This window comes from Podarcis raffonei, chromosome 2 (genome assembly GCF_027172205.1).
Source record: "Podarcis raffonei isolate rPodRaf1 chromosome 2, rPodRaf1.pri, whole genome shotgun sequence".
NCBI lineage: Eukaryota > Metazoa > Chordata > Lepidosauria > Squamata > Lacertidae > Podarcis > Podarcis raffonei.
In genome coordinates this window covers 121796857-121813769 of record NC_070603.1, presented here as the reverse complement: position 1 = coordinate 121813769, position 16913 = coordinate 121796857, and the positions used below count along the sequence as shown (strand labels likewise).

The window sequence follows — 16913 nt, the reverse complement described above, 5'->3', positions numbered from 1 at the left end:
CCTGTGGCCCCCCACCTGTTGCTCATGCTTGCTGGGGCTGATGGGAGTTGTAGTTCAGCAACACCTGAACATAAGAAGAGCCTGCTGGATCAGGCCAACAGCCCATCAAGCACAGCATCCTGTTCTCACAGTGGCCAACCAGAAGCCTACGGGAAACGCACAAGCAGGGCTCAAGCACAAGAGGCCTCTCAACCTCCTGTGGTTTCTAGCAACTGGTATTATGAGGCATTGCTGCCTCAACTGTGGAGACAGAGAAGATCCACCAACAGCCGGCAGCAGCTTCTTGCTGCTCCATAAAATTGTCTGATCTTCTTTTAAAGCCATCTTGGTCTGATGGCCATCACTGCCTCCTGTGGGAGCAGGTTCTATAGTTTAGCTAAGCAATGCCTGGATAAATATTTTCTCTTATCTATTCTGAATCTCCCAACATTCAGTTAGACTGGGAGTTCAAAGGTTCCCCATTCCCATTCTGGACACATTGCAGTCTGGCTTTAGACCTGGATAGCAGATTGGGAAAAACCTGGTCACTTTGATCACCATTTTCTGGAGAGTTTCTGCCCTGTTCATTCTCCTAGACCTATTGGTAGTTAATCATATGAAGGCTGTGTGGTTTGGGAGAAGAAGGCACTGTGTTGCAATGGTTCTGTTAACTATAGGCCTACTATTGGCCTCCACAGTCACTTACGGACTCATTGTTAAAACCGTGTTTATGAAAGACAATCTTACTCAGCTACGAGTGATTGCCAAAGAAGAAAACCAGAGAGCTGTGCATATTATTATTATTATTATTCGCTTTTCCCAGAGTTTTCCACAGAGTTAACCAAAGCAATTTACAGCCTAAAAACACAGCTATCCAATTAGAAGGTGGGACTGAGAAATCCTGCCCACTAAAAGATGCCGCAGTGCCGCCTTTCAAATCAAAGGCCAAAAGCCAAGGTAAAAGAATAGTCTTTTCCTGGTGGCTAAAGATAAATAAAGATGGCACCAGGTGAGGCTCGCTGAGGAGAGCATTCCACGGCGGCAAAGGGAAAACTTGAAGAAGACCCTCTGGTGATGATCCGGGGCCTGGGTCTATTCATGTGGGGAGAGGTAGTTCTTGAGGTGGTGGATTCCTGACCCTCCTAAGGCTTTTAAAGTCAAAACTAGGACTTTGAATAGAGACCGTCAACTACTTGGTAGCCATTGCAGTCATGACAGAATTGGTGTTACATGCTCAGGTCACCCTGCCCTGGTCATCAGTCTGGCCAAGGGATTCTGAAACAGCTGATGGAGCTGTGGTCTAAACTACTGAGCCTCTTGGGCTTGTCGATCACAACATTGGCGGTTCAAATCCACACGATGGGTGAGCTCCCGTTGCCAGTGACAAAAAAGAATTCTTAAATGCTCAACCCAAGAGCACAGATATACCGTATTTTTCGCTCTATAACACGCACCGGACCATAACACGCACGTAGTTTTTAGAGGAGGAAAACAAGAAAAAAAATATTCTAAACGAAACAGTGGATGTATGATTTTTGTGGTTCATGCTGTGGCCACAGACATGTGATCTGACGGTGAGTTTGGGGTAGCCCAATGCAAAAATCCTGAGGATCCATGTGGATCCATGCTTTGTAACCACGTTTTTGCGCCATTGCGGCCCCATGAAACAGTGGGTGCGTGTGTTTTTTGGTGCAGGCTGTAGCCATGGATATGCTATGTGATCTGATGGTGAATTTGGGGTGACCTAGTGCAAAAATCCTGAGGATCCATGTGGATCCGTGCTTTGTAACCACGTTTTAAGTGGGGAGGGAAGGAAAAGAACTCAAGGGACAAGGAGCACGCGTGGGGTGTGTGGAGAAGGATGCTGCTAATAATGCAGGAGAGGCTCCTCTCTGGCTTTGCTCCTTTAGAACAAGCAGGCTCTGCGTCTCTCCCTCCTCCCCGGCAAGGAAACCATGATAGTAACCACTCTGAGACAAATCAATAAAAATTGCGACCAACACTCTCCCCCAACAAGCGCAGTGAGGTCAAAACACACACACACGCAGAGAGAGAACTGGCCCTAAAGTCACAGGGCGCTGGAAGTCGCAGGGGCGCTGGGGCGCTGGGGGAGTGAACGGGAAGCAAGAAAAGGAGAAGGAGCCCTCACACACAGAGAGACACACAGTGTCGATTCTAAAGTCGCAGGGGCGCAGGGAGAGTGAACGGAAGCAAGAGAAGGAGAAGGAGCCCTCACACAGACACAGACACACAGAGTGTCAATTCTAAAGTCGCAGGGGCGCAGGGAGAGTGAACGGGAAGCAAGAGAAGGAGAAGGAGCCCTCTCTCACACACAGACACACAGAGTGTCAATCCTAAAGTCGGAGGGAGAGCGCAGGGGCGCAGGGAGAGTGAACGGGAAGCAAGAGAAGGAGAAGGAGCCCTCTCACACACACACACAGACACACAGAGTGTCAATCCTAAAGTCGGAGGGAGAGCGCAGGGGCGCAGGGAGAGTGAACGGGAAGCAAGAGAAGGAGAAGGAGCCCTCTCTCACACACAGACACACAGAGTGTCAATTCTAAAGTCGCAGGGGCGCAGGGAGAGTGAACGGAAGCAAGAGAAGGAGAAGGAGCCCTCTCTCACACACACAGACACACAGAGTGTCAATCCTAAAGTCGGAGGGAGAGCGCAGGGGCGCAGGGAGAGTGAACGGGAAGCAGGAGGAGGAGAACGATAGCTCAAGCACACACACACACAGCCCCTACAGTGGCTAATCCAAAATCGGACAGCAAAAAACTGCAGGCAGGGACAGAGAGCATTGGGTTGTTTTAAAGCAGCCAACCCCGCTCTGCTTCTCTCCCTCCTCCCGGCTAGGCTGGCTGAAAAGCTTTGCTGCTACTTAGCAGCTCAGTGGGGAGGAGAGAGGAACATAGAGGACGGGGTTGTTTTAAAGCAGCCAACCCCACTCTGCTTCTCTCCCTCCTCCCCGGCTCCGCTAGCTGACAGGAGCCGCTTACTGTTTCAAAGCGAGCCACGGACTGCTCACAACTGCAGCAGATTCCCCCGCCATCTGTAGGCATTCGCTCCATAACACGCACAGACATTTCCCCCTACTTTCTAGGAGGAAAAATCTGCGTGTTATGGAGCGAAATTTACGGTAATAAGAAATCCTACCCCATCCCACTAAAAGTTAAGCACCACGGTCAAGGCCAGCTTATTTACAAAAGGCAAGTATAGATGGAAGTATCTTAACCTGCCACCTAAAATGGAGAATGATGGCAGCAAGAACATTTGGGGAGGGGGAGCATTCCACAGTTTAGCTCCAGAAACAGTCGTCTTTCCTGACTTTCATGTAGGGGCCAAATCAAAGGGCTGAAACTTAATAAGGTCCACTAGTCACAAAATGGAGTTTTCTTGGCAGGGATACTGGAGTGGCTTGCCGGTTCCTCCTCCAGGTGGATCACGTTTGGTCAAAACTCTCCACTATGACCTGTTCATCTTGGGTGCCCTGCTCGGCATAGTTCATAGCTTCTCTGAGTTATTCAAGCCCCTTCGCCACGACAAGGCAGTGATCCATGAAGGGGTTATAAGGTCCGTATAGTTAAAGCTATAAAATAAGGTCCGTATAGTTAAAGCTATGGTTTTCCCAGTAGTGATGTATGGAAGTGAGAGCTGAACCATAAAGAAGGCTGATCGCCGAAGAATTGATGCTTTTGAATTATGGTGCTGGAGGAGGCTCTTGAGAGTCCCATGGACTGCAAGAAGATCAAACGTATCCATTCTTAAGGAAATCAGCCCTGAGTGCTCACTGGAATGACAGATCGTGAAGCTGAGGCTCCAATACTTTGGCCACCTCATGAGAAGAGAAGACTCCCTGGAAAAGACCCTGATGTTGGGGAAGATGGAGGGCACAAGGAGAAGGGGATGACAGAGGATGAGATGGTTGGATGGTGTTCTTGAAGCTACCAGCATGAGTTTGATCAAACTGCGGGAGGCAGTGGAGGACAGAAGTGCCTGGCGTGCTCTGGTCCATGGGGTCACGAAGAGTCGGACACGACTAAACGACTAAACAACAACAACAGTCACAAAATGACAGGTCCACAGGAGGAGCCAGAGAGAAAACTGTGGCAGATGGAGGCCGAGTTTGGCATAATCAAGCAGCAATTAATGACTCAGGAACTAGTATTGTGACTCGGCCTCCCCAAGTTAAGCAGAATCTCTGTATTCAAAAGCACTAAGCGGAAAAGGCTTTTTATTTCATATCACCCGGCATTCCTCACATTTTACTTGTCTACTCTTGTTTCGTCTTCCCATTTCTTTTCAGTTTGTATCATATTCCTCCAAAAACTGTTATCTTTCTTCCCTACTCATTTTATATTCACTTTTTCTTCCTTCCCCCCTCTCTTATTCCTTTACTCTATTTTCCCAAGTTGTTGTAACTTTAGATATTAACCCTTTATCACTCATCCTAATTTCCCACAACACATCCTCTTGCCTTTTGCCTCAGACCATAGAGATCTCCCTTCCTTCTTTAAACCCTTGCCCTCCTTCAGCCTCTCTGTCTCCTGGACACCTTTATGCCCCTTTAAACTGTCAGTAATGCCCTTGGTCCAACCAAAGAGCTATGTGTGGCCCAGGGGCAGTACGGGTGAATTAGGAGGCACTGGGTGGGCTGTGGCACTGAGGCCCACTGCTGGACAATAGGCCAGTCTTTCAGAAGTGCTAGGAAAGGTCATGCCAACCTCCTGTACGCCTCTCTGGCCCATGTCACAAGTAGAACCACAATGCAGTGGGAAGTTCTTCAAATATCTAAAGGGTTGTCACATGGAAGATGAAGAGTTGGACCTGAAACAGTGGATCAAGTGACAAGAAAAGAGATTCAGACTAAACTTTAGGAAGAACTTTCTGACAGCTGTTCAACAATGTAAATCTCCTTCAGGGTCCCTTATCTTACTGCAATTCTATAGATCTATGATTCGATGGAACATGTATTCCTTCAGGTCTACACCTGACGCCATAAAGGGAGTTCAACATGGTGCGAGGGCAAATGTAATTATTAAAAATAATGGTGATTTCTTTGTCATCATCTTGCCAAAGCTCAAGAGGAATAAAATCATATTTGCGTTCAACATTGAACAACAACATGATGTAACTTCATCAAACTCAGCCAGAAGAGACTGGTACATAAATACTTCTCCACTGTGCCACTGAGGGTGGGGTGGGGTTATGCTGCCCACATGGGACTGAAGTGAATCCTCTTTGGCTCTCAAGCCATGTACGCCAGGCATGTTCTCTCTGATTCAGTCACTGCAGCCTGGGTCTTCCAAGCAGATTTTGACTGCTGGTAATTTGCTAGCTCTGTTGCTGATAGCACTCAAGAAGGAGATTGCAGTAAAAGGCAGGTGCATCATAACTCACCTTCTGCTGCTGCTATTGCTACTACCTGAAGCAACACCAGAGATGCTGAACTCAAAATGCCCATTGACTTTGATGAGGGATCCCAATCAACCCTTGAATTGGTACAGGCGAGGAGACTACCATATTAGTGGGGTCATATCCGCTACACCTGTTGGGTTCAATCCAAGCGTCTTCACTGAGCCTCCCTTAACCAGAGTTAATGGGTAAGTCCTTATGTGCCTACTGTTGTAAAAGCTTTATGCAAACTGAATGTGACCTCATGGAGACCAAATGTTGTTGTCTCCTGGGCACGTCTCCTCATTTCTGGTACTTTTGCTTGGTAAATCATGTCTTCCATTTTCATCCTTTTGGAGGGAAATGGTCAGATTTGTTTTGAATGTCAGAAAGTCATCTACTGCAATCTGTGCGCTTTCACCCACACTAGTGAGACCTCTGCTTTAGAATAGCCCGTTCTTCTAATATTTGAACAGGAAGCGGTTTATGGATCTCAGGTGTACAGATGCTGCAGACGCATCTCATGATTTTTACACACACATCCCCATCACAGGTAAGGATGACACAATCTGGTCTTTGTGTGGAAAGAATGCCAAGATGACACACACTTTTTTCCAGGAGAGGAGTCCGGGCCTACTGGTATATCCTGTCCTTCTTGTTTGCTGTTCGGGAGGTCAATGAGAACCACAGGCTTTTCCCCAACCTCACCCTGGGCTATGACGTCTATGACAACTTTTACGACGCCAGAATGACTTGTGGTGCCATGGTGGACCTGCTCTGTCCTGGGCAGGCAAACATCCCAAACTATTACTGTGGACCAAGGAATAAAGTATTGGCTGTTATTGAAGGGGCTGACACTGACACATCCAAAGATATTTCCACCATGTCAAGCATCTACAAAACCCCACAGGTATGAATGTCAGGAGGGAAGGAGAAATCCCAGAATGTTATTGTAATTTCTTTGGAAAGACATGAAAATGTCATTTATGATTCTAAGGCAGAAGGAGCATTTGCCCCCAACCCCCTCTTGACAAAGATGACTCAGGAGATTCTGGACTCATCCACACTTATCCCATGGTTAGAAAGCTTTCCATTTGCCCTGTGGTTTTTTTTTACATGGGTCCAAGCAGTTTCCCCCTTACCCTACTTCTTTCCCACAGAATACCCACTCTTTCACTCTAAATTGGAAAAACAACAATGTGTTTTTCCCCAGGAAAAGCAACGGGACAAGAGATGTGTGGATAAGCCCTTAGTTAATCATCACCATCAGCATCACCATCAATTTATTTATACCCTGTCCTCACCGGCCAGGACCGGGCTCAGGGCACCAAACATCAAAATATATAATATATTAAAAACATAAAATCAAACAATTGATTAAAATACTGCTTAAAATCAAATTAAGATCAGAATAAAATCAAATGACAACCCACAAATTATAACCATAGGGGCCCAACCAAAGGCCTGGCAGAACAGTTCTGTCTTGCAGGCTCTGCAGAAAGATGTCAAATCCCTCCGGGCCATGGTGTCTTGTGGCAGAGCATTTCACCAGGCCAGGGCCACAGCCAAAAAAGCCCTGGCCCTGGTAGAGACTAGTCTAATTTCCTTGAGGCCCAGGGCTTCCAAGAAGTTATTGTTTGTGGACCGTAAGGTCCTCCGTGGGACATACCAGGAGAGGCGGTCCCGTAGGTACGAGGGTCCTAGGCCGTATAGGGCTTTAAAGGTTAAAACCAGCACCTTAAACCTGACCATGTACTCCACCAGGAGCCAGTGCAGCTGGTATAGCACTGGGTGAGTATGATCCAGTGGTGAGACCCCCATAAGCAGCCTTGCCGCAGTTGTTCTGCACCTGCTGGAGTTTCTGGGGTAGCTTCAGGGGCAGCCCCTCGTAGTTAAATCTATAAGACCCCACAGGTGTAAATGCTGTATTTTATTTTATGGACAAGGATCTTTGAGGAAATGGTCAAATTTAATGCAGAAGAATAGAATAGGTAATGAAAGCTAGTGCCGTGTGAAATGCAAATTAACAAATATGCAAAAGGAAACACTAAAGAAACAAGAGGCAAAATACAAAAAAGTGCATGACAAGGCAATGGAGCATCATCATCTTTGAAAGAAATTCTGTGAGCTCAGGCTAAGCAAACCTTAGATAAACCTGTAAAAGTAAGAGCAATTTACAGTAAAGGCAAGAGATTTACATTCCTAATGTGGTCCTGCTTATTATTTACTTATTTATATGCTACCTTGACTCATGAAAGAAAATTAGTTTCATGAAAAATAACTGGATCACTTAGCTTTAATGGCTTCTCTATGCTTCCCCTCTATGGCCCTCTTTAATCAAACACAGAAGACATGGCAACTCTTAGAATCACAGAATGATAGACTATTAGAGTTGGAAGAAACCCAAGGGTCATCTAGTCCAACCCTCTGCAATGCAGGAATCTCAGCTAAAGCATCCATGACAGATGGCCATCCAACCCCTGCCTAAAAACCTCTGAGGAAGGAGAGTCCTCTGAGAGAGACCATCCACTGTCAAACAGCACTTACAGTCAAAAAGGTTTTCCATATGTCTTATTGGACTCTCCTTTCCTTCAACTTGAAGCCATTGGTTCAAGTCCTACTCTCCAGAGCAGGAGAAAACAAACATGTTCCCTCTTCTATGTGACAGCCCTTAAGATACAGCTATCATATCTCCTCTCAGTCGCCTCTTTCCAGGCTAAACATACTCAGGTCCTTCAACCATTCCTCATAAGGCTTGTCTCCTAGACCCTTGATCATTCTTGATCTTCTGCCCATTGTAAGGGGTTGGTGCTGCCAAAGCTAGCAGAGATAAAACTCCAGGCTCACAGCCAGTTTCTGTCTTGAAGTTTTATTTACAAAGTTCAAACGGTTACAAGAGCTTCAAAGGCATGTCCGTCCCTGTCTCACTCAGGTGCCTCAAATGGCTTTTTTTTACTCCTCCTCCCCCAGCAGGCCAATCGTCGAAAGACCCGTCTCTTATTTCCTCTGTTCAGTGAATAGCTATTTCCGGGCTCTGAATCCCCCCTCCCTGTTTCTTCTTCCGAGTCAGATGAGAAGCTGCTAATAAGCTCTTTCGGCTCTCTATAAGTGCTAGTCTCCGCCCTCGGCTCTCTAGCCGTTTGCACTTCCCTGACACCCATGTTCCAGCTTTTCAACATGCTTCTTAAACTGTGGTGCCCACAGCAGAACACAGTATTCCAGGTGTGGTCGGATCAAGGCAGAATAGAGTAGTACTATTACTTCCCTTGATCTGGACACTATGCAACATAATAACACATAGCTTATAGACCTTGACTGTTTATGGACATATATTATGATGTTTGAAAAGCATTCATAAAAAATATAGTATAAACAATTGTATGTATGTGTGTGTATATATATGTATATATATATATATATATATATATATATATATATATATATATATCAGAATCATCATTTATATACCAATGTATTATATAAGCATGTATAGAATTATAGTTTCCCCTTTTTTAGGAACCCTTTTTCCCCATTTCGTTTAACTGAAATATTTTCAAAAAATAAATCAACTAATAATTTCCCCTTCCTTATGTTTTGCCTCTGCTTCATAGTTGATATTTGTGTTGTGATTAGATTAAAAAAACCATTTTTGAAGGTGAGATTTTTGAAGAGTACAGGGAGGAGAACAACACTTAAATGTCTTCACAAATTTTAGCACCCAGGAGTGGGAGCTTTGTTCTAAATGGCCATTTTGGTTTCTATCGCACCACACACACCTTGAAATGATATATTATTGTTATATGCTTTCAGTCTTAATCAGAACTCTAGCCACATAAGATTCCTGCATCTCAGGGAATTGGACTAAATGGCCCTCGTGGCCCTTTCAATTTGACGATTCTAAGATTCGATGGTATTGTTTCTAGTGTTGATGAAATACTGGAAATGTAGTATAAAAATGCAGAACCACACTTTTGTGGTTCTGTGGAAAGCATTTAAATGTTCATATTCAAAGCACAGTAATCAGTTCTTGATAGAGAATGGAGGAAGGAGTTGTCTACCTCCACAAGAGCTCAATGCAGTGTCATCGAGAGGAGAAACAACTGGGATGGTAACCCAAATGAATTCTAATATTTAAAAATGAAACATATAAATAAGGCAGGAAAAAAGTTGTTATTTTGCATTGCGCCATTGTAAACCCAAAATGAAATGTGTTGTTGTTGTCAAACTATATTTATTCTCCAAAGATTGTACATTCATTTGGGATAAATCTGCACTCATTTCTCACTTAAGTGAGCTGATGATATCAGGAGAAAGATTGCATCTTCAAGATATGAGTTTATGCCACAAAGCATATCTTTTATCATGTACAAGCAACGGGCAATTTTCTTCTACTACAAATACCTTAGCAATCTAGTATAGATACCCATTTAGACATATGTATGGTTTATAGCAACTAATTTTAGGGTTTGATTTTATATAGAAGAACTGGTGGCTATTAAACGTCTAATGTAAGCTAAAAATGTTCATTGTGGTTCAAGGACCCGACCCCCGCAATGTGAAAAGAATACACAAGGACACATGATATAATGTTAATGGGCAAGGAAAGGCCACAACTTTATTGATTACAGCAGTGAAAAGGTATTGGCTTAAACAAGTGGGTTTATTCACCAGTAGGTGGAGCCTGTTGATGCTAATCCAACTATAGCCTCACCCCTGATGTCACCGAGGGTCGTGCCATGGCCTCCCGCCAAGCAGGCATCGGACAGAATACACGACCGCCAGATTCCTTTAACGGAATACCCAAAAATTGAATTCATAGGCGATGGCCACACCTAGCCCTTCGACACACCACAACACATTATTCCAATGCCTAACCGCCACCCGAGCCGAAAGGCTCGCCGCCAATACCCTCACAGCTGTAACCAATCCCTGATGCTGCTGATGATGCCAGTTAACCAAATGTCATTCCCTTGGTCTGAAAGATGAACCCCATCATTCCGGTACAAGGCTTGGTCGCCAATCCGGATACGGCCGTGAGAGATGACTCGGCCATACAAAAAGTGCACCCAACGGGCTATTGCACGATTCAAGAGTTTCCTGGATTTTTCAATGGCAATACAGTTCTGCACACCGTGCCACACAACTCTCTTCAGGAAGGAGGACCAGAACACCGTTGTTCCGGGACACAAGGCAGCAATCTCATCCAAATCTCCTTTTATGTGCCACGACAAGTCCACACTTCTTCTGCTAACAAGGTCATTTTCCCCTAATTGAAGGATAAGGATGTCAGGAGGGCCAAACGCGGCAACTCTCCCTCTCAGCAATGGCATAAGCAATGCCTCGTCTCGAAAACCAGGAAACTCGCACTCCAGGTGGCAATCCAAGGTTAGGGGTGAGGCCACAGCTAACTGACCGTACGTGAGCCGAATGGACTATACCATGGCCACAAATCCAGACACTTCTGAGAACGGCTGAGAATAAAGGAAAATAAAAAATTACGGATAAGTAGAGGTAAAGGAGCAGAGCGCATTCTAACGAGTGTAACCTTTATAAGCGTCGGATTTCCACCGACCCATTTCCTTAATCTTATCCGCTGGCAGGCCCAAGCGTGCAGCTGTTGTGGCGGCGCCAATCCTGAATGAGTGTGCCGCATAATCCTGGGAAGATAAACCACAGGCATCAATAGCTTTGCGGAGTGCCCTTGTGAATTGGTGTCTCAACAAAGGTGACCCATCCTCGTGAACCAGGAGCGGGCCAGAACCGGGCGGTCTGAGGTAAAGGTACCATCTAGTGTCCTTTACCGGGCATGGGCCCTGCTGCGCCGACGCTGTAAGCTTAACTAGAACACCCATACCAGCCTGATCAGTTTTGGACTGAGTTATCCGAACCGTCAAGCTAGATTCGGACCACTGCACGTCTTCCCTAAGGAGGGCGCGCGCTGAACCTCCTGCGCTAACTTCAACCACAGCTTCACCAACTCCCAGAGCGCCAAAAAGGCGATAGCGTACGCCGCGGAAAAGAGGCGGGCTTCAAACCTGGTCCAGCAAATTGACCTGAGCTTTATGCGTATCTGAGATAGCAACCCATAAGAAATTGGCTTACGGCCCTTGGCCCTGGGGGGTTGTAGCCTGCCCCAACCTTCAATAGCTCTGCGGATCAGGAAGTCACTATATGGATCGGAGGAAAATGTGGCTTTAGCAAAGAAGCTGATGGCGGCTACGTGTATCTTTAAGGTTTTGGGAGCACGTCCCAAATCGTCAAGATGGGAAAGGTACTGCAGAACATCATCAGTGGTGGGTGGCACGTTATGCGAAAGCCCAGATATCCCAGACCTGAAACCCAGGAAATCGCACCAGGCCTTCTTGTAAGACCTGAGAGTGGAGGGTGCGACAGACGCTAATACTCCCTGTATCACTTTGCGTCTCCAACGTTCCACAGGTGCTCCGGAAAGGGTTTGGGCAACAGTTGTGCTCCAGGTGCTAGCGACCGGAAGTGAGATATCTGAAAGTGAGACAAGGCATCGGCTATATCATTATTGGTCCCTGGTATGAATTTGGCTGAAAAAATTATGTCGTACTCAAGGCCCCGGAGAACGAACGCCTGCAGAAGGGAGGAGACCCTCGCAGACCGAGATGACTGCCTGGCCAGTATGTTCACCACTGCCAGGTTGTCGGTCCTGAAGCACACACTGCGATTTCGAAACTCCTCCGTCCAGATGTGGACTACTATTGGAAAAAACTCGAGAAAGGTGAGATCCCACATGATGGCCTGGCCCTGCCACCCCGTTGGCCATCGTTGCGCGCACCATCGTCCCCTGAAGTACAAGCCAAAGCCCAGGGACCCTGCCGCATCTGATTGGACCTGGAAATCTGAGGACAAATTTAGAACATCCTGCCATAGGGATACCCCATTGTAGTGTTCCAAAAATGTCATCCACACCTTCAGGTCTGCCTTAACCGACTTGGAAAGTCGGACCCTGTGGTGTGGGTGTCTGAGACCAACTGACAGCCTGCCCGATCGAAGAATTCGATCGAAGAATGCGGAGAGGAGGGAGCTGGATCAGGGAAAATGCTAGACCCGGAGGGTCCCTATCGTCTGTTCCCTGCTGCGGGGGCTTCTCTGGAACTGGAACCCCGCCTCCCCAAAAGGGCTGCTTCCCTTTGTAACACGCTACGGCTGGGAGTACCCCTGCACACCTCTCGCACTCATGCAGATACTTACAAGACTGCCTTTGGCATGACCCCTTATTGAATTCCCAACATGCCTTGCGCTTTGGCTCCCTTCTCAGGTCCGGCTTACCCGTGCAATAAGAATCTAATGGCTTCTTCTCAACATACGGGACGACCGCCACAGACCAGGTGCCATTTTCAATTTGATCCCAGCATGCTAGAGGGATCCTGGAAGCCTTCCTTTGGACTTTTATCATAGCTAATGGTGGCGGCCACCCCAGAAAGTGCACAGGCTGTTCTGACTCTTCATCATGTCGCCCGTTTTCGACTTGCTCTTCTTACACATGTGCTTCTTCTTGGTGCGTCTTTTGCCTGACGGTTTGTCCCCCCTCGACTGTCTGAAGCTCCCCCTCCAGCTGCTGGGCTGCTTATTCTGCAAAGAACCGGAAGAACTGGACGCAACAGGGTTATTGACACAGGCTGGCGGGCTCCGCACAGGCGACCCAATGCAGTTCTGAGGGCCAGAGGCCTAGTTTGCACTGCCGCAGTTACTGCCCGAGAGCTTGGGCCTGCGCCTGAGAACTGAAAATCGTTGAAGAGGGCGACAGAGGTGCCTGGGAGGTCATCAACCTGGGTGAGAGGTGGGCTCTCCGGAACCACCTGGCAATCTAGTATCATATCAGGGGTAGCAGCGGAGGGCATGGGGTTAGGGATTGCTCGAAAAAATGCTGCTCATAATCATCAATGAACGATCTAAAGGCATTTAGGTAGTGTGAAATAGGTTTGGGGTTATTATCCCGTCCATGTGGCACCCATGCAGCCTGAGGTGTGAGCTGATTCCGCCACAGAGCACCTCCTCTTAGGTGCCATGGATAACATGCTAAAGCTACTGCCACAAACACGTGCTACTGTTTACAAGCGGTTGTACAGGCACATGCTATGGATTCTGAAACGAATGTACTAATTAACGATTGATTTACTTATACTAAATAACGATTTTTCCAAGTATTTGGTTAAATGTTCAATTGTTTATCCAATTAGTATGTGCGTGCGTGTGTTATTTATATATATATATATATATATATATATATATATATATATATATATATATATATGATTCTTCCTACTTCATATTATAATATCTCATTCAATATGCAGGGGTCCCATACAGGGATCAAACCAGCAACCTTGGCATTATCAGCACTATCCTCTAACCAGTTGAGCTATCCAGGCTCTCTAGAATTGTTTGGGACCCCAAGGGTCATTCAGTCCAACCCCTTGCAATGCAGGAATATGCAGTTGTTCCATACAGGGATCAAACCTGCAACCTTGGCATTATCAGCCCCATGCTCTAACCAGTTGAGCATTATCAGCCCCATGCTCTAACCAGTTGAGCTATCCAGGCTCTCTAGAATTGTGTGGGACCCCATGGGTCATTTAGTCCAACCCCTTGCAATGCAGGAATATGCAATTGTTCCATACAGGGATCGAACCTGCAACCTTGGCATTATTGTCACCACGATCTAAGCAACTGAGGGTTCCGAAATATATGTAAATTATTTATTATTAATTTTATTTTTATTATTATTAATTTTATTTGTCTATTTATATATTTATCTTTAGATTTATTTAATTAATTAATCAATTTAATCTTGGTATGTGATGCCATTCCACTTATTCTCTTTATTTTTTTATTATATATTATTATTATTAATATTCTTTATTTTATTTATTTATTTATCCATTTATATTATTATTATTATTATTATTATTATTATTATTATTATTTATCTTTTATTTATTTATTTATTGTTATTATTATTATTTATTATTAGTGTTATTATTAAAATCTAAACCAGTATTATTTGTTCAATCAATTACCACTGTAAGTAGAATTAATTGCTGATACTATCAATTGTCTACTGTAACTGACGATGATGTGAAATAATTATTCCTCACTTGACTGTTCCGTTTGTATATGTCTATAAATTTATTTATTTGCCACCAAACTAATGGGTCAGGTGGATAGACACAGCTAAATATTTAAGCCTGCCTCCTGAGGAGCAACTCACAAGCATGTAGTGATGAAACAATAGGAACAGCAGAGCAACGCAGCCCCCCCCCCACTGCAATCAAATGGAATCAAAGAAAATCACTCTCAGGGAAATGTCCTTTACTAACACTTTGCAAAACAAAAGGTAACGCTGGAGGCCCAGCAGAAGGAAAATGCTGCCAAAGACAATGTTTCCTTGAGTTGATTATTAACGCTTGGCTATATAAATTCTTAACTTCAGCTGAATTAACTACACTGTGCTTCCTCAGGTAAAACTCCTAGTGATTTAGAGGGATGGTACAATAGAACAATCAGAGAACAACAGACACAGGAACTGCTATCAAATGAAAATGTAGGAAAATACACTTAAGGAAATGGTCCTTCTACCAGCATTTCAGCAGAACAGTGAGCCTTTTAAATAAATAAATAAATTCTCATTCAATCCTCTGCAAAGCAGGAATATGCACGGGGTCCCATACAGAATAAGCTGCACCACTTGTATTTATTTATATTTATTAAATCACAACCCAGCAAGAGTTCAAGCAGCAGCGCTCAGCTAGTTGTCCGCCACAAGCCCTGCCTTATTTCTTCCCCCAAATGCCAAGCAAAGAGGGGTGTGTGTCTTAGATAGAGGGGTGAGGTTTAAGTGGTACCAATGGAAGGGGTGGCAGGGTAAATCAAACCCACACTAAAAGAGTAATAAATCAACAAACGGCAGGCACAAACACACGCTGCCAGCACACACACACACACACGACTTAAAATTAGAGAGGAACAGGCAAGGGCAAGGGAGGGGGGAAACGTACAAGCACCCTAGCCAACAAATTAAAATGTAAGGCAAACCCACTCAGTCACCCAGACCAGCCAGGCAATCGGACGGGCAAGGGCAATAGAGGGGGAAAACATACAGGCACCCTGGCCAAAATTAAAATAAAACGCACAGCCACCAAGGCAGAGGCCAGGGAAGGAAAGTGAGGAGACAAGGGAGATAGAAAGACGGCACTCACACTCAGACCTCGCTGGTGCTGGGCAAAGGAAAAAGCTGCAGCTTAAGAAAAGTAATTCACACTTAAACCGCCCAAACAAATCCAGCACCAGGAGTGGGGGAAAATAAAATGTAGGTTTTCACACAGAAAAGAGGACACAGCAAGACAGCAAGGCAAACTTGGGTGCCTAGGTTTTTTAAAAGCAGTAAAGCAATGAGCACACGCAAGCCTCCTAAATTTAAAAAGGCAAGCCAGGAACCAGACAGCCTCCACACACACAAACACCCCCCGACTCCAAACCTCATGGCTGAGCTCTTCCCTGCGGACAGAGTACATGACCGCCAGATTCCTTTAACGGAATACCCAAAAATTGAAGGCATAGGCGATGGCCACACCCAGCCCTTTGACACACCACAACACATTATTCCAATGCCTAACCGCCACCCGAGCCAATAATTAAAAAAAAAATATAGAAATTAAGTTTAATAGTAAAATACATAAATAAATAAATAAAAAACAAAAAATATTAAAAACTAATTATAATAATAAAACTTAAATAAATACATAAAAAAAGAGAGCACAGCCGTTACACTTGTATTAGACGAAGCGCACCTCATGGCTCCTAAGAGAAAGCGCGCGTCTGAAGCGACACGTAACACATCTCAGGCACGCTACCCCCAAACCCAACCCTCGCAAAATACTTCCCTGGCTCCTGCAGCTGAGACGACGGTCCTGTTGACTCGCGACGAGAGGACGGAGAAGAATGAGGCCGAGGAGAGGCTGGCGCCGCTGCAAAAGGCTGCTGAACACGCCCCCTCGAAGGCACCTGGTTGGGTGCCTGCCGAGGGGCGTGGGCGCCAGCCAGGAGAGGTGGAGGCAGGGGGCTAACGCCCCCTGCTAGGGGCGGTGCTCGGGCTCACGCCCACCACCACTCCCCTCTCTTCCAGGGAGGAGAGTCTTTGTAATTGTGTGTGAGCTTTTTCCTTTTTAACAGAATTTGTTCTTCTTTCTTAAATGTGACACTTTATTTTTTTTATATAATAATATTTTATTAAGTTTAACAGTAAAAAGATACAACCAAACATAGAACAGTAAAAACACAGGGAAAATATAAAACACAACAATACAAGCTTTCACAATACATAAACTACAAACATTTAACCTAACAAGGGGTAAAAAAAAAAAATCAGTCAACACACAAAAAATAGAATAGGAAAAAACACAAATCACTCTTTTCTAATTGTTCATCTTTGATTAACTTATTTTCCTGACTTCCTCACGCCTCCCTTTTTTATATCCCCTTTTAACAGTTAGTTCAGCAAATTCGTATCC

The 16913-nt window shown here is 45.2% G+C and overlaps 1 protein-coding gene across 1 annotated transcript in view; it reads left to right on the top strand.

The window, feature by feature from the left end:
- Nucleotides 1-5247: 5247 nt before the first annotated feature.
- The window catches only part of LOC128408838 (vomeronasal type-2 receptor 26-like), a 30052-nt gene continuing 18386 nt past the window's right edge, over nt 5248-16913 (top strand). The window contains exons 1-2 of the mRNA XM_053378861.1: nt 5248-5582; nt 5992-6283. Of these exons, the coding sequence (XP_053234836.1) occupies nt 5248-5582; nt 5992-6283 (627 nt within the window). The remainder of the gene's footprint in view (nt 5583-5991; nt 6284-16913) is intronic.